The sequence below is a fragment of the Suillus subaureus genome, assembly GCF_016647635.1.
Source record: "Suillus subaureus strain MN1 chromosome Unknown BJ212scaffold_32, whole genome shotgun sequence".
Taxonomy (NCBI): Eukaryota; Fungi; Basidiomycota; class Agaricomycetes; order Boletales; family Suillaceae; genus Suillus; species Suillus subaureus.
The window spans coordinates 327,964-349,870 of NW_024538588.1; the positions used below are offsets into that span (position 1 = coordinate 327,964).

The 21,907-nt window shown below is 45.9% G+C and overlaps 7 protein-coding genes across 7 annotated transcripts; 6 read left to right on the top strand and 1 right to left on the bottom strand.

Annotated features, from left to right (window-relative positions):
* Positions 1 to 51: 51 nt before the first annotated feature.
* BJ212DRAFT_1448663 (uncharacterized protein) lies at positions 52 to 960 on the top strand (the record flags this gene model as incomplete). The annotated part of the gene is made up of 4 exons (XM_041338573.1): positions 52 to 277; positions 357 to 540; positions 594 to 652; positions 734 to 960. The coding sequence occupies 4 exons, from the start codon at positions 52 to 54 to the stop codon at positions 958 to 960; spliced, it is 696 nt and encodes a 231-aa protein (XP_041189525.1).
* A 181-nt stretch (positions 961 to 1,141) lies between these two features.
* BJ212DRAFT_1245459 (uncharacterized protein) lies at positions 1,142 to 1,450 on the top strand (the record flags this gene model as incomplete). The annotated part of the gene is made up of 1 exon (XM_041329651.1): positions 1,142 to 1,450. A coding segment is annotated over one exon (309 nt), but the record flags the coding sequence as incomplete, so codon positions are not given.
* A 3,639-nt stretch (positions 1,451 to 5,089) lies between these two features.
* BJ212DRAFT_1302361 (uncharacterized protein) lies at positions 5,090 to 6,165 on the top strand (the record flags this gene model as incomplete). Its single annotated transcript, XM_041333253.1, has 4 exons — positions 5,090 to 5,372; positions 5,482 to 5,678; positions 5,733 to 5,922; positions 6,098 to 6,165. The coding sequence occupies 4 exons, from the start codon at positions 5,090 to 5,092 to the stop codon at positions 6,163 to 6,165; spliced, it is 738 nt and encodes a 245-aa protein (XP_041189527.1).
* Positions 6,166 to 11,335: 5,170 nt separating this feature from the next.
* BJ212DRAFT_1377811 (uncharacterized protein) lies at positions 11,336 to 12,621 on the top strand. Its single transcript, XM_041336532.1, has one exon. The coding sequence runs from the start codon at positions 11,397 to 11,399 to the stop codon at positions 12,366 to 12,368; it is 972 nt and encodes a 323-aa protein (XP_041189528.1). The 5' UTR covers positions 11,336 to 11,396; the 3' UTR covers positions 12,369 to 12,621.
* A 736-nt stretch (positions 12,622 to 13,357) lies between these two features.
* Positions 13,358 to 14,060, top strand: BJ212DRAFT_1448665 (uncharacterized protein; the record flags this gene model as incomplete). The annotated part of the gene is made up of 3 exons (XM_041338574.1): positions 13,358 to 13,551; positions 13,600 to 13,726; positions 13,866 to 14,060. 3 exons carry the CDS (start codon positions 13,358 to 13,360, stop codon positions 14,058 to 14,060), a joined length of 516 nt encoding a protein of 171 aa, XP_041189529.1.
* Positions 14,061 to 15,810: 1,750 nt separating this feature from the next.
* BJ212DRAFT_1448666 (catalase-like domain-containing protein) lies at positions 15,811 to 17,812 on the top strand (the record flags this gene model as incomplete). Its single annotated transcript, XM_041338575.1, has 10 exons — positions 15,811 to 15,934; positions 15,983 to 16,041; positions 16,091 to 16,324; positions 16,359 to 16,421; positions 16,475 to 16,654; positions 16,704 to 16,799; positions 16,872 to 17,021; positions 17,089 to 17,437; positions 17,493 to 17,618; positions 17,673 to 17,812. The coding sequence occupies 10 exons, from the start codon at positions 15,811 to 15,813 to the stop codon at positions 17,810 to 17,812; spliced, it is 1,521 nt and encodes a 506-aa protein (XP_041189530.1).
* Positions 17,813 to 18,221: 409 nt separating this feature from the next.
* On the bottom strand, positions 18,222 to 21,849 carry BJ212DRAFT_1484210 (ATP-dependent RNA helicase; the record flags this gene model as incomplete). Its single annotated transcript, XM_041340752.1, has 10 exons — positions 18,222 to 18,404; positions 18,459 to 18,659; positions 18,711 to 19,076; positions 19,130 to 19,501; positions 19,551 to 19,792; positions 19,839 to 20,540; positions 20,586 to 21,030; positions 21,085 to 21,198; positions 21,252 to 21,506; positions 21,556 to 21,849. 10 exons carry the CDS (start codon positions 21,847 to 21,849, stop codon positions 18,222 to 18,224), a joined length of 3,174 nt encoding a protein of 1,057 aa, XP_041189531.1.
* Positions 21,850 to 21,907: the final 58 nt, after the last annotated feature.

The following is a 21,907-nucleotide window of genomic DNA, read 5'->3' on the forward strand; positions in this document are numbered from 1 at the left end:
CTGGCAAATAGCAGTTTGGGACCCTGTGCCATCAGCCTCAATTTACAGATGATGGTAGGTGCTTTTCATGGGCATGCTCATAACCAATGCTACCAATTGGACTGGCACCCAATGTATATTGATGGCACTGGCCATACAGAGGGCGAGGGGTGCAAGCATGTGTTTGCGTCTTCAAATGAACTTGTACAAAGCACAAGGCACACATCTGCATTCCACCAACACCAGACCATTGAAGAACATTTTGCATTCTGGGACGATGACAAATATGCTACATTAAGTATGATTTCACTTGTCCCTCAAACTTAACTAATTCAATCATTTTTAAGGCACTTTTTTGTGAAACCACTATTGGGAAGTGCTAACATCAATCAAGACCCTTACAGCTGAACTATCCATTTTGAAAGACACCCTTGGCTTAACCAATGCAGATTTTATTCAATTTCACTCCCAAGAAAGGTTGTATCTTGACAACCTGAAGGAACCACCTCTGAAAGAAATTCTTCACATTTGCTATGTTCAAGTCCTACATGAATTGGCCAAGTGAAGGCAAGTCCAACAATTATCTATTGATTTTTCTCATTATGTCCACAAAGATCTGAGTGGGATTTGGCATGCAAAGCTGCAAATCAAGCACTGACCACTATTGCAGCCGGTGATCTCAGCTGAATATTGGCTGCTCTGTCTCAGGCCAGGATTTGCATTGATAGTGGGTATGCTAAACTACAGAACACAGAAGCCTTAACTGCACATATGGAGATTCAACTTGGAATTGAAGAACACTGGGAGATTGGGGGTGACACTTATAATCAATATGAACAGGAAGCATCTCAGTGTCAATATTGCACTGCTTTAGATGATTTAGAACAGCTGGTTGTCATGCGTTTGTTCGAGCTCTCAAAACTTTCACTTTCAGGAATGGGTGTGCATTTGACCTTTCACTTACTCATGTGGAGATACTGACTGATTTCAAGGCTATAAACTGCACCAGCAAATCAGCAAGGCATTGCAGTGGCACTCTGAGGCAATTTGAAATGTGCTCAGCCGATACAATGTTCAGGCTGCTGCATTAGATCCTCTGTGTCTGCAGTTGTCTTGGAAGGACATTACAGAGTACAGTTTTTTAGGCGAGTTTGATTTTATGTTGTCTTACAGTGACATAACTGAGCATAGCTTCTTAGGTGAGTTTGATCTACTCCACCATTCATGCACAGACATTCATGAGCTTGACTGGACGAAGCCTGCCCATTGTGAAGCAACAGTAAAGTATTTCAAGCTATGTCATGCTCACAAGGAGATCACTCAGCTTAATGTGGAGGTCCACCAACTACGCACAGCAATTCATGACAAAGCCGCCCAGATGACAACAGTCATTACTGAACTTTTAGTTTTGGATCCTCCATTAGCGCATGAGCTACAATGGCAATGGAAAGCACATGAAGCTGTCAATGCTGTGCATACCTTTTGGTTGGATCAGATCACACTTCAACCAGGTTTTTCAGGTAGTAGAGGGATTGGCCAGCGGGTTGGGGCTATCATAGCAGCACTCAAGCCTACTAACACTATCTCACACAGTATGGCTGGAGGTGATGGTACATTTTTCTGCTTTGAAATATATACATCAACTAAACTACTGCCTCAACAGAAGCTTGCGCCACCTCAGAGCTTGCTGATGAGGGTGCCATGGAGCATGAGGAGCAGTTGCAGGTTACACAAGACATTGCTGATTTTTTTGCATTGATTGTTGATTAACAGACAGCCTTGTTTAAATTTGATGTATTAGTTGTATTGTATCTGTCTTTCTTAAAATAAAATGCTTTCACAGTTCAATTGCAATGTAAGGACGAAAAAGCAGAATAAAAATCCTTATTAGATGCAGTGGCACAAGCCTGGCTTGTGTTGCTGAAATAACCAGCCTGGAGATTGAGCACATACATGAATTGAGGGTCTGGGTCATACCAGATCTCCATGGCTGCAGTCACAGTATGCAATGAGGTATAGGTGAGCTCTTGCTTGATGTTCTTGGCAAGCAGACTCTCTTCAGCAATGTCAGGCTTGAGGTAGACAGTGAGGGAGGGTGATTTGATTTTGGTGGCAATGTTGATGATCTCCTTCAGACAATTAATCCTTATTATAACTGGATTAGCAGCAGTAATCACTCTTGACTTGCCACTATCTAGTGAAATCATTGGTTGTCTTATCTGGAACTTACACACATGTACAGGTGCCTAGGCTCACTTTACTCAATCTTACACACTACTTTCATTCTTCGCCTCCAGTGTCTCTCCTCGTTTTCAACACCTACCAACATGTCAACACCAAAATGTCTCAAAAAACCACTACTGCAACAAGCTGGGGCTGAAGATTCTGCTATGCCAAGTCCAGAGAGCCTCAGAAAGCCATGTTTTACACTTGCCAGTGTTGCAGCGCTGTATTCAGATACCTTTGTGCCAGGTTTCAGCAATGCAGAGCGCCATGCTGCAGCTTGTGCTTTGCTCAGGCATGAATCACATCAAGATGGCACCCACTATCACACAGAGACCCCCGGTGGTCTTCACCCCTCATTTATCAAGTTCAATGAGATCTTGATGTTACAGGATCAGAAGATGATAACACACGAGGAGTTTGTAGAAGCAGCACTTGAGGATGTTTTTGATGTGGTGCATTTGTTTTTCAAACTCAGTCTGTATGATTTTCAATGTAGTATGTATTGCAGCTTTGTATGCAAGACTGTCTGGATGGCAGAATCTCACTCCTCATTCACTACCCTGGGTCTCAGGTGACAGACAGTCTGATGGCTGAACATATTGCTGTCGATGTCTATGTCACTCCCCATGAACTTCACGAGTTCCTGTTAAGAACCATGCTCAAAGGAGAGAGAGACTGACTCAGAGGGGCTTGGCCTCAGCTCATATGCTGTGCCCCTTACCCAAGTATGTGCCCTTCATTTCAGAGGAAGTCTGATGATGGTCCAACAAAGTCCAGAGGACTTCTGGAGGCTGGCTACTCTGGTGGAGAGTGTGGGAGGACTTCCGGAGGAGCGTGGGAAATGTCCAGAGGAGTGCAGGAGAGTTCCCACTGCATGGTAATACTTCTACAGGAAAACAGGATGGAAGGATAGGAGGTCCAGAGGACAGGAGGACAGGATGTCCGGAGGTCCAGAGTATGGAGGACAGGATGTCCGGGGGTCCGGAGGACAGGACATGGAGGTATGGAGGACAGAACGTCCAAAGGTACGGAGGGCGGGATGTCCAAAGGACAGGATGCCCAGAGGTATGAGGGACAGGACGTCTGGAGGTCCAGAAGGAATAGGGGCTACATCGGACGAAGTCCAATGTAGAAGCAAACAGAGGTAGACTACCCTAAGGTAGAGTCAGAGGGACAGGAAGTGGACCTAAGTCCGGAAAGAGGGTAAGTGCTGGAAAGGCAAGACTCCAGCCTAGGGAAGCAATCCCTAGACTTGGGACAGAGACATAGGGGACAAATCCGAAGGTCTAGAATTCTGGCCTAGGGAATCCTTCCCTAGGCCTTATGGAAAAGGATGAGACTCAGATGGACTGAAGTCCAGAAGATGATTGGCAAGTAGAACAGGATCTAAGATGATATTCAGACTGAGGACTCTACTGTAGTTGTACAGGGGTTATATACTAGAGGCTATCTGAGAGGATCAGTAAGCAAAGGAGTAAGGCTATGTACGAGCATGCAGAAACACATTGGTAAGTAAGACGGAACATAAGTAAATGAACTCGGAGATGAAACTAGTACAAGGATCAATCAGCAAGACAGAAACAGAGATAACCAAGAACCAGAAAGGGAGAGATGCCTAAATGGGGATAGGCGCAGGATCTCAGATGGAGGGTGGGAATAGGTCCAGAGATAGTACAGTTAATATCCGGAGGTCCGGAGATCTGGGGATCTGGAATGCAGGGCGGAAACAGGACTGAGATATGTGAGGTGGTGGATGTAGTCCGGAATCTGAGAGGAGGTAAAGTCCAGATGTCTTGCTGGATGGAATGTGCATAGGGTAGACAGGATAGGGGATCCAGGAATGAGTTGGATATGGGGTCCAGAAACAGGTCCAGAAAGCGCGGGAATGTGATGGGATCTATGTCTGGCATATGGGATATGACAATTCCCAGAACAGGTTGGAGGGGATGTCTCACTCTTTGTCCAAGGATTCTGTGAGCAGATGGCCAAACACCACCTTCAACGCTTCACAGAGCAGTGTCACATTGAGGACATTCAACCTCCCCATCACTGTGAGTCTTTGTTATCATTTTTCAGGAAATTTGATTGTCCTAACACTGTCTACAGATCCAGCTCCTCAGGTGAATCCAACTGGGTCTCAGGCCTTGCCAGCTCCTTTGGTCCTGACTGGCTCATGTATTCAATGCTCTGCCCAGCCTCCACTCAATTTAAATCACAACTTCAAGATCCTCTCCACCAAACCAAAGGATAGTTCCGACACTTCAATTCATCCACCATCAAGCTTTGTTCAGCATGCTATAGCACTAGCAAGCACATCCCTTACTACTGGTAGCAACACCAAGCCTCATCAATGTCAACTTGCTGATGCATTTTCACTCCCAAAAAATGCTCAACCAAGCAACTCACCCACACCTGTCATTGTGTATGGTCCTCTGATCATTAGCATTGGACCGAATACCAATGTGGTGCTTGATTGCTTCAAAATGGGGGATGGCTTGATTCCCAGGCTCCATGAGCTGGCAACAACTGTATGCAACACCTGTTGGGAGGCTACTCTGAGGTCTCCAAAGTGGGGTCTCACATTCGAGCAGGCAGTGCATCTGACTAATGCACTTAACGCTGACCTGCAGGGGTCCAAATCAGAGGCAATCATGGTATGAACCTAGTACTTTACTAGTCTGAGAATGCTGCTAACAGCTGCTGCAGCCGAATTTGATGTTAGCTAAGACTTTTCAGGTGCTCAGGATCATGGTGTGCTTATGTGTGCTATACTTTTTTGGACTTTTATTCATGTAATATAAACATTGATTGCCATTAATGCAGCACATGTTTGTTTTTCGAAACTTATAAATCTGTTATACTAACCCAGTCTAAATGGCAGGTCATGAGCTCCCAGACTTTTTATGCATCGAGCACTTGCTCGAAATGCATCCAGCCCTCACCTCATCACTGTCCAAGGGTCCATCTGAGCAAGGAAGCACAAACCTTGCTTGCTGCCTCTCGTCATGAAAAATCCTGCCCCTTCAAGACTGAGCTTGATGATGCATGGTCCCAAATTGATGAATGTGTGAAGACTATTGCATCCTCTAACGGCAAGACTATTTGCCATGTCCAGCATGACTTATACATGGGTCAAAGGCTCTTGCAGTCAAAATGTTCCAAATTGAGTGTGTGGAATGTGTTCTGCTGGAAGAAGAATCAGACCGCAGACAAAGAAAACAGTACATATTTTTTTTGTTTCTAGTTCTTCTACACTTGCCTTATTATATGCTGCAGGTTCATCAGGGAAGGTGATCTTATGGGACCTGGTCCAGGAGAATCATGCGGAGTATCATGAACTCTCTGACGATGCAAAAGCTAGCCTCTTGAAGGAGTATGAGGAGCATAAGGCCATGAAGACTACCGGTACTCACATATCCACCAAATCAAAGGTCAATGACGTTACACAGACCCTTAAAGCCATCAAGAATGAGGTATGTAATCTATTTTATTTTATTTGAACAATATAGCTAACAATAATTGTGTAGTTGAATAGCTTAAGATGTTGGACTGGGGCAGAAACAATACTATATACAACACATGGCTCCACTGACCTGCTGCTCTGTGGAATTGCCTTTGCAACTGAAGATGTTCAAGATTTCATGGAGTCTGTCATGAACCTTGATAACCAAGACCTCATTAGTAAGATGGAAGGCTTTGCCATGAGTGGGATGTGCGGTAAGTTTTTCCCCCATACTTTAAGTTAGTGTGGCTAAATGTTTTTTAGGTGCAGCTAAAAATCATCAACAATGTTGCTCTGAGATTCACAGTGCAATCCAACACAAAATCAACCAGAAATTTCATGAGTCTTCTCAGGTGTCAACCATTCTGTAGTCTCACTTATGTATTTCAGAGGAGGCTACTGGTGACCCAGATGTGAAGATGCAGTGGGTTCACTATTGGCGCAATGTCATCCAGTGATATCTTGTCATTTGCGAAGGATGGCCTGTTGACATGCCTTTTGAAAACCTCAGCAAAGTGTCTAACTCATTAACCGATCTCAAGATGCTTCTATGTAAATGGAAGTCTGGAGATATTTACTAGAGACAGATGGAAAACAAGGAGTTTGAGGAACTTCATCACAAATGAAACAAGAAACTCGACAGTGGTGAGGTTATTGAACGTCATTGCTGGACTTGTTCAGACAAGGGCAAAAAGTGCACTCACACTCATTCTCCTGACGACAATGATGAGAACCCTCCACCAAGACACTGTAAGGCAAAGAAGCACACTTGTGCTGATGAGAATGACGAGAACCTTTCTCCAAGACACCGCAAGAAGACATACAAGAGTCTTCCATCTGTTGACACTGATGCTGACACTGACAATGACAACAACATCAACACTGACATCAACACTCAGCTCAAACCTTCAGGATCTCTTACTACCAATGACAATGAACTGGCCTCATTGAGTGGGACAGGTTGATTGGTGTTTAGAATAGTCAGACCATTTAAAATAGTTGGGCTGTTTACAATAATCATTCCAAATAAAGTTGCTTTATTGCATCAAATGAATGAGTGGGGCACAAGCTAGTACCAAAGATGAAGTGCTCGCATTACAGAAAGCACCAACATATCCCCTGGTATACACTGCCATGACTACAAGTCATATTGACTGGTGGTGCAGAGCATACTAATAAAATCATTAGAAAAATTGATAGTGAGTAAGGAGTGTGCCCACAAACCATTTGATTGAAGGTTGAGGTTTCAGAACAATAGTAGCACTGTAGGTGCAGTGGGCAGTAGAGGGCCTAATGTTGATATTGATCGGAATGGACAGCAGGAGCCTAGTGTTGACATTGAAAGAGAGGTTAACATTGGCATTGAGCAAAGGCAGAGGAGAGAATGAGGAGGAGGATGGTGTTGGCGTGCTCAACATTGAGGTTGAACAGAGGTAGGGAGATGAGAATAAGCAGGACAGCATTGGCCAGCCTGAAGTTGACATTGAGCAGAGGCAGGGAGAACAGAACAAGGAGGAGGATGGCATTGGCAAGCCTGATGTTGATGTTGGATAGAGGCAGAAAGGACAGAACAAGGAGGAAAGCATCAGCAAGCCCAACGTTGATGTTAGGCAGGGAGGAGAGGAGGTGGAGGCAGAGGATTGTGTTGATGAGTTTGGGCAGAGGCAGAGGCAGGGAGGACAGAACAAGGGCAAGGATGGTGTTGGTGAGCTTGAGCTTGAGCAGAGGCAGGGAGGGCAGAATAAGGGTGAGGATGGCATTGGTGAGCTTGAGCAGAGGTAGGGAGGGTAGAACAAGGGCAAGGATGGCATTGGCAAGCTCAATGTTGATGGTGACAGTGAGGAGACAAAGTCATGGGAATAGTTTAGGTAGCCAGCTGTACATACAGTGGCTCAAAAAACTGTCCACATGTTTTTGCATTTTTTACTATTTACAATATTGTGTGAGAATACATAAAGACCTCAGTGACATGCTGATACCATATTGTAGTGCTGCTTCAGGGCTTTGGATTGAGCACCACATCATGAGAATCAGAGGAGATATGGTGGAGATACAAGGCTTACAAAATCATGACTCATGCAGACAGTTTTTTGAGCACATATTAAAACTATATAAATCATCATTTATGACACCATAACAATCATGCCACCATTAAATAAATTACAAAGTGGTGTCATTATGTCATTTTAAAACCATATCTAACTATACAAACCAAAAATTTCCATATGTCATGGTTATATTCACCATGAAAGCCACCCCCCCTGCTCAAAGGGATAATATCCTCTCTCTTTCCTATTCTGGCCTCTCTGCTTGTCAAATTTCCTCTAGAACTGGAGTATCCAAGTCCACTGTGGCCAAGTTCATCAAAGAAAGTCACACAGACAAGGAAAACTTCTGTGAAGGGTGTCCATCCAAGCTCCCCTCTACTGATAGGAGGGCTATTATTCAACATATCACTACAGGAAAGGCTGATAATGCTGTCCAGGTCACCTATTACATCAATTCCACCATCACATTCCCTGTCTCTTCACACACTGTGAGAAACATTCTCAAGACAGCTCATCTCAGGTCAGTAACAAGGAAGAAAAGGCTCTCCTCTCTATCACACATATGCAAAGAGGACTAACCTTTGCCTTAGCCCATCAGAATTGGATTACATGGAATGGAAGCATGTTATATGATCATATAAGACCACAATAAATAGGATTGGGTCAGATGGCAAGGTATATATGTGAAAAAAGAAGGGTGCTAGTCCTCTCTGCATATGTGTGATAGAGAGGAGAGCCTTTTCTTCCTTGTTACTGACCTGAGATGAGCTGTCTTGAGAATGTTTCTCACAGTGTGTGAAGAGACAGGGAATGTGATGGTGGAATTGATGTAATAGGTGACCTGGACAGCATTATCAGCCTTTCCTGTAGTGATATGTTGAATAATAGCCCTCCTATCAGTAGAGGGGAGCTTGGATGGACACCCTTCACAGAAGTTTTCCTTGTCTGTGTGACTTTCTTTGATGAACTTGGCCACAGTGGACTTGGATACTCCAGTTCTAGAGGAAATTTGACAAGCAGAGAGGCCAGAATAGGAAAGAGAGAGGATATTATCCCTTTGAGCAGGGGGGGTGGCTTTCATGGTGAATATAACCATGACATATGGAAATTTTTGGTTTGTATAGTTAGATATGGTTTTAAAATGACATAATGACACCACTTTGTAATTTATTTAATGGTGGCATGATTGTTATGGTGTCATAAATGATGATTTATATAGTTTTAATATGTGCTCAAAAAACTGTCTGCATGAGTCATGATTTTGTAAGCCTTGTATCTCCACCATATCTCCTCTGATTCTCATGATGTGGTGCTCAATCCAAAGCCCTGAAGCAGCACTACAATATGGTATCAGCATGTCACTGAGGTCTTTATGTATTCTCACACAATATTGTAAATAGTAAAAAATGCAAAAACATGTGGACAGTTTTTTGAGCCACTGTATGTGTTAGCTAATAGTAATATGGCCAGCTGTTTCCGAGAATAGCTTACCAGGTATAAGGTATTTGCAGGGTATTTGGGGCAGGTTTTAATGCTGGTGTTGAGATTTAATGCAACTAAGCCAAACAATAGTTAGCAAGGCACTTGATCACCCAGTATAGTAATGCTTACATACTGGGAAACCCAGGTGCTTGTGAGCTGACTTTGAAACCAGCCTATGTCACATGTTGTGACTTACAGTGACATTTGCGTGACTGCCGACTTCTGTGGGTGCTGATCTATAAAGTAAGGTGGAACAGGTTTTGGGATGTCACAGGTGCTTGCGTGGCTTTCACTTATTTCACGTATTTTGCTAAAGGCCACATGGGAACACTTAGCTCACTTAAACCTTGATTTGGGAATCTCGCATGGCCCAGTCACAGGTTTTTGAGCTCTGACTTAATACTGTTGCCCATTTGAGTGCAGCACATGTCAATAAATAATTGATGAAAAATTGAATGAGCACAGGGGAATGGGGGAATGGGCCAAAGGCGTGAGTGGAGCAAGCACTTTTGGTCTGTTCCCCCATTCCCCTGTGCTCTCATTCAATTTTTCATCAATTATTTATTGCACATGCTGGGATGCAGCTGAGGCCAGGAAGCCAAAAAGGAGCACAAAGCACTCTGTTTGCTTCCTGTGCCAAAGGCACAATGGGTGTGAAGCTAGTTGTAGTGGAAGGGATAGTAGGCAAGGGTCTATACCAATTGACCCTCAGTGAGCTAGCCCAATCGAGTCTGATCAGAGATAGAAAATTAAACACGTGTTTTGGCCCAACGTCCTGCAAATGGCTGTAAAAAACTTGTTAAAAATCATTCAATGGTACCATTTGGCCAGTGAAGACAGCTTTGCTGCATGAGCATTAATGCTTTCGAATTCATGCCCCACTGACTTGGAGTATCTTGTAGACTCGTTTGTGCCTCAGGATATATGACCTCTGTCTGATACAGAAGGAACGATTGTCCTTCTATTAGGGCCTGCCTGAGGGCCCCTGGAAATGTGCCATGATATCATATGTTGTTTGTGGGATAAACAGTGTGGCCTGCGAAGTGGCCATGCATATGGCGTCGCCTCAGGGCTAGTTTTACTAGTAGTATTCAGGACCCACAGTTGAGACAGACGTAATAGTTGTGAACTATCGTCTTATAAGCTGCTTGGCTTCAAACTCGAACAAAAATACAAGCGAAAACATGATATGATGCTTATCGGAGATTGAACTCATCTTCGTTCTTGTATCTTCTGACAAGGTTCTGACCAAGTTCTGATATCAAATTCCGGGCCGCTTTTATCCCTTGAGTTGTCTTTGTAAAGGTCCGCGCTCCGCGGCTTCTAGAACTGAGGTGACAAACGCTGGCAGTTGTCTTCGACCGGCCGGGACTTCCATCTAGAATCGCCGCCAGATACAGTGCCCACTACAGGACATACACGGCCAAGGTTTGACTCATACTTATCTTGCTTGAAATGCGCTGTAGGCCAGAAAATTGGCATAAGCCTTGAAAAGAGTTCTTCAAGGTAATTGTTCCTTTATTTTCGTCAAAATAGTACAACCTCGTAGATCTAACAAATACAACCAGCGCCTGTGAATATTGGCTTCTTAACTCAGTAAAGACGGCACTTCGGAACAATTAAGATGCTCTTCCGCATCAAGGGCTACAGCCTTGTTAGCGCGTGTACAACACGTTTTTGTGAGGGATGGACCCTCAAATGTCAACAGAACCTATTTGTTGGCTTGCAAGGCCGATAAGAAGGTCGCCTTGCGGTGAAGGTGCACTTCCATGCATCTTATCCAACACATTTCTCTAACCATCTACCTCATCTGACATGCGTCTGCCGTCGTCCAGCGACTACAATGAATACTTTGTGTATCCCGAGGATTCAGAATCCTTCAAACGAGAAACCGAGCTCCCATCGAAGCTCGATTTCATGGATGGTTTAAGGTGAGTATTGTAATTCTATCTTGTCAGCTGAATGGTCGATTGACTGACTGAGCACAGAACCTTGGAGTTCGAGTCATCCACAGCACCAACGGTGTTGTGGTCCTCTAATGACCTCGATCCTCACCTCGAGGATATGGACGATGCAGCATACATCGAGAATCTGGCTATCGACCAGATGCAGACATCTGACGTGCGTAAACTGAAGATCCCGCAAGCCCATGCTGACATATGTGTCTTAAGACTACCCGATATCGGTATCTAGGATCGTCTGCAACTGGAGACTTCTTAGGTTTACCGCAGCTGAGCCCCGACGAATCACCATTCAGTATCGCGTCGAGTAAGTCCCCCTTGACTCCGCAAGGCGGCGCCCTTCTCCCCGACCTCTTCTGTGGTTCACTGGGGGACTTCGGGCTTCTCGATGTGGCAGTAGATTGCAGTCCATTTTTTGAGCAAGAAGGATTTGTGGAAGACTCGGCTTATCCTGAACAACTGCAAGAAGACCTTGCCTGCAGGGCAGTCTTGGATATACCCCCTCCAGTATCATCCTTAAAGAATGTCTCTCAGCCGATACTTCTGCTTCCAGTTGACGATGCCAAACTGGTGCATGACTCGTCGTCTATCTTGCCAGACTCTAATCCCGCGGAGCGATCTCGTTTCCTAAGATTTACAGAGGACTTGACGGAGAACGTTACATCACAAGTGCAAATCTGCATTTCTCCAAGCCCATCTCCCTGTCTGCTCCGTACTAATGTACGACGTCCGAGTCAGCTCTCATCGCCTTTCAGCCCAAGTCATGTTGATATTAAACCGGCTGATGTTTATCGAGGAGTCAAGCGCCGGCGGACCGATGATGACGATGACGATTACCAACCCAGTCGCATCCATAAACGTGCAGCATCGTCCCATACGCTGTCGCATCCAGCAGCATCCAAGAAGGCTCGAAAAGTCGGTCATCGTTCCTCAAAAAGAGTGACAAGGCACGAAGGAGCTAAGGAAGAGCGATTTGACTGCTTGATGAAAATTCATGGCTGCAAGAAATCTTTCTCACGCAGAAACGACATGGAGAGGCACCTGGGGAGTTGCAGGTTTAGCCCAGACTTGCCCTCCATGACAGTCAAATGTCCTCACTGCCAGAAATCCCTGTCTCGTAAAGATGCTCTGTTGCGCCACATTAAGCAGAGCCATGTGGATGTCCAGTAGCAAGACATCACAATGTACATAGACGTTGGTTCACCATCCAACCGGACACTAATCGGCACTTGAGCTTGCTTCAATCTGGTCCAGTTCTTGTTCTTGCGCGTCACAACTACATGTAGCCATAGCAGTATCAATCCTTATTTGCATCTTCAACCCACATTCAATCATCGATCATCGAGTCTGTACGGATTTAAGACATGATCATATTAATTTACTTAGAATGAAAAGAAATTATATAGCTATTTATGTTAGGCAGATACTTGTGCATCACGCGCTGTCAGCCCACTCTTGCAAGTACAATTCTGCGACAAGACCTCGCTCCTACAGAGCAAATCTACTGACCAGTGACCATATTAGGGAGGTTCTCGGTAGGGCTGCACAGCGCTTATTTTCTGACGGCGTGGGGCTCTGGCCGCAGTATCAAACACGGTTTTATGTGGGTGCATTACCCCCACTCGCTAGTATTGCAGTACTGCTGACACTGGCAGTGGTCAAGACAAATGTGGGTGTTTTACCCGCATGCGCAGTCGAGCATAACTCTATCAACGGGCAATCTGGGTGTCTCATCCCCACGCTCTTCCGCTGGTACGGCGAAAGAACCTAGACTGTTGTCACGATTGCCAGCGCAGGTATGGCATGTGCATATGATCATAGTATTAGGTTCACGGGTCATATCTTGGGAGACTGCAAACGACGTGTTCGTGCTTTATTAATGCTGGCACACCATCTTCTCGTGTTCGACAATCACTAGTTACTCTTACCTTACATAGTTTGCGATCGTTACTTTGATTACTGACTTTTTCTGAGTCTCGCGAATAACTTACTTAGGTATCTGAGATTCTGAGCGTAGATGGCCAAATATATTCTCTCTCTCCTGTGGATTATGTAATGGGTATTGCCGAACTCAAACTCAAATTCTCTACGTTTGTCCTTCAGCTTCCCCACCAAGACAATATTCACTGCTGCTCTGGTTTGTCAATACTCAAGTACTAATGATCACAAATTCTGAGAATATTCCTGCACAACATCCGCAAGCAGACAAGGACGACTCATCTTTGAGCACTCATCTCTGGTTCCCAGAACCCGAAGCTCAAGAGCGAGTTATTGCCATACCCCAGGCATCCGGCTCATCTTCGCTATTGAGAGACCGTTTGTATATTGGAAACCTGCATCCCACTGTTGATGAGTGAGTGATTTAGTTGTGGCTTTTCTCATATCCTCTAATTGTGGATAGATACGCCCTTCTACAGGTTTTCACCAAGTTTGGCAAAGTATCGAAACTTGACTTCCTCTTTCACAAGACGGGTCCAAACAGAGGGAAGCCGCGCGGATATGCCTTCCTACAGTATTTGCATGAAGGTGTAAGTCATGATGCTGTAAAGCGCCGTCGCTTGTTTTTGACTCGTTTTTCTCGCGATTGCCTTGACCTATCATGGCACATGTGGCGGCCATTGTCCTCTCAAGTCATTGACAGCTTGACTGACAAATGACCTGCACCAGGATGCCCAGACGGCATTGGAAAACATTAATGGAAAACTACTGCGGGGTCGTAAGCTGACGGTTACTTTTGCTCATCAAGCTCCGCTCGAACAGCCCGTTGGAAGTCGACAGGTGGGCAGGGCGAGAAGAGTTGATGCGCGGCCGACTACCCTAAGTATGATGAAAAGTGGAATTCATACTCGGTCAGAAGGGTGAATTTTATCTTCAAAAGGGTACCTATCAACTTACTTTTGAATTAGTACAGATAGCAAGATTGCGATGATGGAGGCAAAGTTACGCCAGATGGAATCAAGCACCACCAATTCGTTTGACTCATTACCACCAAAACCACCGCCATCTACTGCATCATTGGGTTCGACCTCAAGGCAGTCCCTTGGTTCGGGGGGTTCTCTCTCTTCCAGAAATCACGCAGGCCCAACCGTTCGGCGTCCCGCCACACCCGCGGAACCTACTGCCTATCTAGGGCTTTCTGCGGACGCTGATCCCACCCCTTCAGCATCACTACCGACACTTAATACTCTACCGGAGGTTGTCAAGTCATCCATGTCTTGTAAACGAATACCTGGTGTGAAGATTGTCAAAGAGCGTAGTAAATGAAGGTAATGCTTAACATCACACCTTCATTATATTCACAACGATTCTTCGCCAGACCTGTACAGTCGACACTCACCGCTGAGATCATTCCGATGATATCAAATCTTTCTCCCCAGATTCGTCATACATCCTAGCGCACTTCCGAGTTGTCCTAATATAGTTCTACTATCATCATGTCCGAGAGTTCTCAAATTCTCACGAGTGCTTTGCGCAATGACAGTTTACACTCCGACCACCAACATGAGAAAGTGAGGTCATTTCTAGCTCGAATTGTGCATTGACCTAGATCCAGTGCATAAATCTTCGTTGGCAACTTGGCTGAAACTTTCCCTATGCCGATGGCCGAACTGGAGAGTTCTTGTATATCAACTTCAGCAATCACGCGGTATCCAGTTTGTTCCGATGTCTCACACCTCACAGTGATTCACGTGTCATTCAAGTTGTTAGTCATTCATGACGAAACTGTCGTTGGCTGACGAGTCGGGTCCTGGGCTGGATTCTCGGCTGATGTATCAGAGCCTTCGCTGGGATGCGTTCGCGATCAAAATCAGTGCTACATTTTATCAGTGGAGTTTCGAGTCATGACAGCAATATTAACGTTTCAATGGTGGCCTAGAAGCTCCTGGACGTCAGGCTAAGTCAGGCCGCCGTGTCATCCAAGGGCATGGTACGTACCGAGGCTCAGGTAGACTTTCAAAGCATAAGACACGTTTCCTGATGCAGGTGACGAGCCTCGTGGCGCGAGCTAAATTTTAGCTAGCAACTTAGAGTCTGTTTAGGTTGTTATTTGAATGTCTCGCAAGGTGTGCTAATCGCGTCAACCTATAAGGGTGAGGGATGACGCGATGGCGGAGTGTGCAATGTCTTCTGATCTTGATGATTGGTTATTCACGAGCGGCTCCCATCCTGAGTCAGGTCTGACCGTGCGAGCTCAATTCAGTCGAAACGTTCATTCAGTAACAAGTACTCACGATCTAACTGCATCTTTCCACGAGACCCTTCCAATAACAGAACTGCGTCTCCATGGTTGGACAACCAACTATCCTTTTTTGTGTTGCCTCGTTTATTCGCAGCGCAATTGGAAGATATGGGTGACAGGGGTTTCAGTCAGTAAGCCATTTGTCGACCAAGTGTCATCATTGTCAGATCTGATGAACTATTCTCGTGCATACAACACAGCTGAGTCCTAATGGGTGCATAACGGAGGGCTCAAACCATTCTCGGAGCACAGTGGAGCACCTGACCATCCCCACGTATTCGTAAGAAGGTTCCCAGCGGCGGTACTTATAATCCACTGGCCATCTCTCATAATGCCCCCATCTTTCTCTTGAGCATTCATCATCTCTTGATCATGCCCTCCCCGCAAGTCTTCGCTGCTACAGATGGCGCAGTATACACCACCTCTAATGGTGCAGCAGTAGCGCATCCCCTTGCTGCTGAACGTGTTGGTCCTGTGGGACCCCTCCTCCTTCAAGGTTGGTTCACTCAGCCAATATAGATTTTTATGCTGATCCACATATAAGACTTCCACCACATCGATCTTCTTGCTCATTTTGATCGGGAACGGATCCCTGAGCGTGTGGTAAGCGCAACACTCAAATGAACAGGCTTCCATATCCATCATATGCTAGGTGCACGCCAAAGGCGCTGGTGCTCATGGCTATTTCGAAACGACCCACGATCTCAGTGATATCACCTCTTGCAAACTATTCACTAGCGTTGGCAAGCAAGTTCGAGTAACCGCCCGCTTCTCCACTGTCGGTGGGGAAAGTGGTTCCGCCGACACGGCTCGCGATCCCCGTGGTTTCGCTCTGAAATTGAAGACGGAGGAGGGTAACCTGGACTGGGTGTTCAACAACACACCTGTGTTCTTCATCAGAGATCCCGCCAAGTTCCCAGCCCTTCATTCACACCCAAAAGCGTGACCCCCAGACGCACCTGAAAGATGCAGACATGTTCTGGGTAAGATCGATTTCACTTTCAAAGCGTCCGATTCGAAACATTTTTCCTCGTAGGATTACCTGTCTCAAAACCCGGAATCGGCGCATCAAGTCATGATACTGTTTTCTGACCGGGGAATACCTGACGGCTACCACAACATGCACGGCTATTCCGGGCATACTTTCAAGCTCGTGAAAGATGACGGCTCATGGGTCTACACCCAGATTCACTGTATTGCTGATGGCGGCTGCAAGGTTTGCATAGCCTTTTAATATAACGGTTTGTTGTCAATGTATTGCATAGGTCCTCGATACTGCCACGGCTCGTAATTTGTCCGCAGACAACCCCGATCACGGCATTCAATCGTTGTTTGAAACCATAGACGCTGGTAACTTCCCAGTCCTGGACCGTCTACGTTGTCAGTGATGTATCGTTTATGCCTTCAACTTCAATAGCTAACCTCCAATTCAGCAAACTATGACTCCAGAGCAGGCTGAAAAATTCCGTTACAACGTCTTGGACTTGACCAAAGTTTGGCCCCACAAGGACTACCCCTTGCGCCCCGTAGGAAAATTCGTGCTCAACGAGAACCCGCAAAACTACTTCGCTGAAATTGAGCAGGTGACGGGAATTTGTTTTATTCCACGACAATGTGGGCTAATTGATATATTTAAATGACTATCAATAGGCTGCTTTTGCGCCCAGCCATTTGGTTCCCTACTTCGAGGCCTCTGCTGACCCCGTACTTCAGTCAAGACTGTTCTCTTACCCTGACACTCACCGTCACCGACTTGGTACGAACTACCACCAACTCCCTGTCAATGCGCCCATTGTCCCTGTTGCCAACTTCCAACGCGATGGTGCCATGGCATTCAACAGCCAAGGAGCACGCCCGAATTATCAGAGCTCCATTACGCCCTTGACATACTTGAGCAACAAGGGATCTATCAAGGGCACACCCAGAGACTATGAACGAGCCAAACAGCATGAAAGTTGGCTTGGTGGAGCATTCTGGGACTTGAGCGAGGTCACCGAGCGTAGGAGGCTAAAACACTATTTGTTGGACTTCAGTGACAATGACAAATTTTCTAGTCGACTTCGAGCAACCGCGTGCACTCTACCAAAATGTCTTCGATGAGGCAGCCAGGGCGCGCCTTGTTTCCAATGTTGCTGGTCACCTTGGTGGTGCCAAAAGCGCTGAAGTTAAGGCCCGGACTCGTACGTTCAAATCTGATCTCCATGATATTGTCACTCAACTAAAGACTAATCCAGTTTCTTACTTTGCATCTGTGGACCAATCTTTGTCTGACCGCATTGCCAAGGCTATCGGTGCCCCCACTGCAAAGCCTTTGACTGTCAAACCTGCGTCCGAGGCAGTTCGCTTCAGGCATGGTGTCGGCGCTGCGCTGTAAACGTCGAGGGAATTATTGTAGTAACCATGGAAACAAGTTCTCACATGTATTGTTTTAGTACCAGGAAGTAGAATGAAAATTTTGGTGTCACTATCCGCAGGACCAGAATTTGGCGACCCGGTTCAAACGAGATATTTGCAATACCCAGAATACGGAGGGTGCTGCATCTCACTATAGACAACGAGCAAACGACACTATTGAAGTCTTCGAAATCCTTCTGCAATGCAGAACTATATTAGGTGGTAGGTTGGCGAAGGAAAATAATTTCTGGCAACCCTCCGAGTCACTACTTGCGACGCCAGATAGCGGATGTAGGTGCTACATGTTCCAAGTGTTCTGGCTCATCAGCATGACAGACCTACAAGAATTACGCATCCTGAGGAAAGTGAGGGTTGGCCCAACATAGATCCTACAGGTACAGAGAAGAACAAAAAATAACGGAATTAGGGCGTTCTAGCATCTCGGATGCCTTCTGGAATTTTTCTTGGAGTTCCAAGTTGCCAATGACTTTGGCGGCCTGAGCCATCTGACGAAGTAATTCACCAAGGCGCCTGAAGACGCGTATCAGGTTTCCCTCAAATTGATCGGTCAACTGTGTCCGGTCAATAGGTCAGCAAGGTCATGATGAACAATAGGGTCGACAAACTTTGCAAATGTCGGAAAATGAAGCTCCTCTACACCACTGGAAAACGGCGTCCATTAATTCGACTTTAAAAGACGAAACATATTCTTCCTCGACCAATGGTAATTTTGATTCCTGCGACACCTTTGCTATTCGGCGCGCGATTTCTTGCATGACACGCAATGGCGCTGCTAACTCTTCCGTGAGCTTGGTCACATGTTCACTCTGAAATCAAGATGTTAGCTAATTCATTCAGACCGAAATCACCCCGGATACCTTTTCTGTGAAAACAAAGCAGCTAAGTAGACTGGCACATTGCTCAGGGAGTAGGGAGTTGAAAACGCCATTGAAGATAAGTTCAGTAAGAAGAAGTTCATCCCCAGTGCTGATTTCGCAAGCTACGCGACCCTTTAGTTCCGCGATATCGGATGAGTTCGTGCACTCAAGTCGACGGAGTACACGTTTCCGGTATTTCAACTCCTCGAGTTGCAACACATCATGGGTTGCCATAATACGCTTCTTCAGATCCCGTATCTTCGTTTGCGCTTCCTGCTTTTGGGCGTACAGCGTGTATAGTTCTGGAAGGCGAGGATCATTGTGCAATGGATTTGAGAACATTCTTTGCTCCATGATGTCAATTTTCTGCCCGCAATATTAAATTTCACGCGATACATTGGGAATTGACGATTACTTACATTGACTAGGGCTGTGAACTTTTCGTCTTTGATATCCATATTTTGCACAGGATCAAGAAGGGCAATGCCATCCGGAAATCTGCGTTGCACTTCAAGAACGCTCTTCCAGACAGTATCCCGCGCTTGATCTTGTCGAAGATCTTTCGGTAGGAAGACACGGATGTGGCTGATCGCGTCCACGGTTGAAAGGAAAATGGGCACTACGAGCGGCGAGCCTTTATTGCCAGGGAAACAAGGGAGTATCCCGCCTGGTGTGGGTGTGGATATTGTTTTGTCTTTCGGTAGGGTAGCACCATCGTTGCAGTTCAATAGCACGTCGAGGACATATTGCTCGTGGGGAGGGACATCCGCTAGTTGATGTTCTTGCCACGTCTAAAGAAGGATGAGTATCTAATTAACTTTGCCTGACGAGGATAATGACCTTTGGTGGCAAACGCTTCTGGTAATTTACGACCACGCCCCACCCAAAGTCAAGGTCTTTATACTTCACCTTGATCAGGCGACCGGGCTGCAGGAACGGAAGCGAATAGTTGGGATGGGTAATTACTTCGCGGAAATCCGCTGCCATGCGATCCAGTTGTTGACGGTAATCGTAATAAGTAGCAACGATGTTTTCGTCGGGAATAGTGATAGCGTCTCGCCGTTTTTCCTCCTTCTGCAGCTCTAAGCGGGCATTAATGATTTCACAACACATATCCAAGATACTCACCATCTTCCAGGACAGGAATCCCAGCGCTGCTCTGGAACTGGAAAAAGCATCGCTCGAGCATGTACTCAGGGCTAATGCCTTCGACCTTGAGCAAGTTCAAGATCATGTTATAACCGAGGTGGAAAGCAGAATCTAGCCGGTCAGCCTCTCCCTTGATCATGTCTTTAGCGGCTGATGGCTCTAGCTTTTCGTCGCACATCATAATGACAACGCCTCGGTCGTCAAGACCACGTCTACCTGCACGGCCAGACATCTGAATGTACTCTCCTGAAGAAAGGTTTCGAAATTCTCTTCCATCGAATTTACGGGCGGCGGTAAAGACTACTGTTTTCGCAGGCATATTGAGTCCAATGGAAAATGTCTCCGTGGCAAATAGAACCTTTATAAGGCCTTCTTGGAAGAGGATCTCAATGACTTCCTTGAGAATAGGTAGCAAGCCGCCATGATGTATCCCAATACCTCGCTTGAGCAACGGAAGGATATTGGATATTTGGGAGAGATTACGATCCTCTGTCGAGAGATTTTCGATGGCGTTCTGGAAAATATTCGAAACAAGTTCCTGTTCATCTGTGGAATTGAATTCGAATTTAGACATAGTAAGCGCAAGAGCCTCGCACTCTCGCTTGCTGAAAGCGAAAACAATGACAGGATTGTAGTTCTTGAGCATGATCATTTTGATGATTTTGGAAATATCGGATTGTCCTGGTAATGATTAGGCGGATGGTGAGATACAGACAAATCAGATACCTTTCTTTTCGCCTCCTTTTTTCGTCTTGCCTTTACGACCTTTTCCGCTGCGCGGGTCGGCGGGGTCCTCCCCGGTTTTGTCTTGAAGTGTACCCATCGCTTTGCTGAAGTTGTCTTCACGAAATTCTCCTTTTTCATTGACGACAAGATAGATACCTTCGCCTCCTGCAGGAAATAGATAGTGTTGCAACGGTGTTGGACGGAAGTCGGTATAGACAACATGACACGGTTGATCGTGGGATTTACAGATCCACTCAGCGAATTGCATGGCGTTCGGTATAGTGGCGGAAAGAAAAACGTAGCGAACCGTATGGGGTAGCAAGATGATAGTTTCCTCCCAGACGACCCCACGCTCTTTGTCTCGCATGTAGTGAATTTCGTCAAAGATTACCCACGCAACTTCACGCATTATCTCGGACCCTCGATAGAGCATCGACCGTAAGATCTGCCGCAAGACAGACTCTGAGCTGGTGAGAGGATAATTATGAACTACACATACCTCTGTAGTCATTACAAGGCATGTCGCAGAAGGATTTATAGTTACATCTCCGGTCATAAGACCAACGTCCCCGAATTCTGCTAGCATCTCACGGTACTTTTGATTACTCAAAGCCTGTTAGACTTCCAGTTATCCCTTCGTGATTACACACTAAGGCTGCTGCTCACCTTGATCGGACTAGTGTAAATAACACGTTGTTTGTTCTGTAGGCATTGCGCGATAGCGTATTCTGCGACAACCGTTTTTCCAGCACTCGTATGCGCCGAAACCAAAACACTTTCGTTACGCTGGATGGCGAAAACCGAGACTTGCTGAAATGGATCAAGAGTGAACTTGTATTCCCTTGCCGGTTTTTGGGGAGGGGTATGTTGGGCAATCGGCACATAGTGATAACCTGGTGGTATGGCAACTTGGTGGCGGACCTAGCAAAGTTATAGATCAATGAAAATTATCCGAGTAATTGGTTAATACCTGATGTCTCAGTTCCAGCCGCGAACCAGCTTCAACTGACCCCGTGAGCCCTCCACTTGCGGCCATTTCACGTTTGGCCTCGGTCTCAAACTCATCTACGACAACTGGTACAGGTGATGATACACGGGGTTTCTTGGAAGTAAAACTGCCAGAAGCGTGATCACCCGGAGGATCCATGCTTGCACGACGCTTTATGTTCTTGTCGATGTGACGCGGCTCGGGATCATTTTCGTCTTTATCTTCATCCCCAGGAGGCGCCCCATCAAGGAATGAGAATAAGTCAGGCGTGGACATATGGAGTGTTGCTGTGAGTAAGTGCGGATTTCGGCGCCAGGCTTGGTTAAGTTATTTA

Excerpts from the sequence above, each read along its gene's own strand:
- BJ212DRAFT_1377811 (XM_041336532.1), top strand. The coding sequence starts at position 11,397 with ATGTGTCTTAAGACTACCCGATATCGGTATCTAGGATCGTCTGCAACT.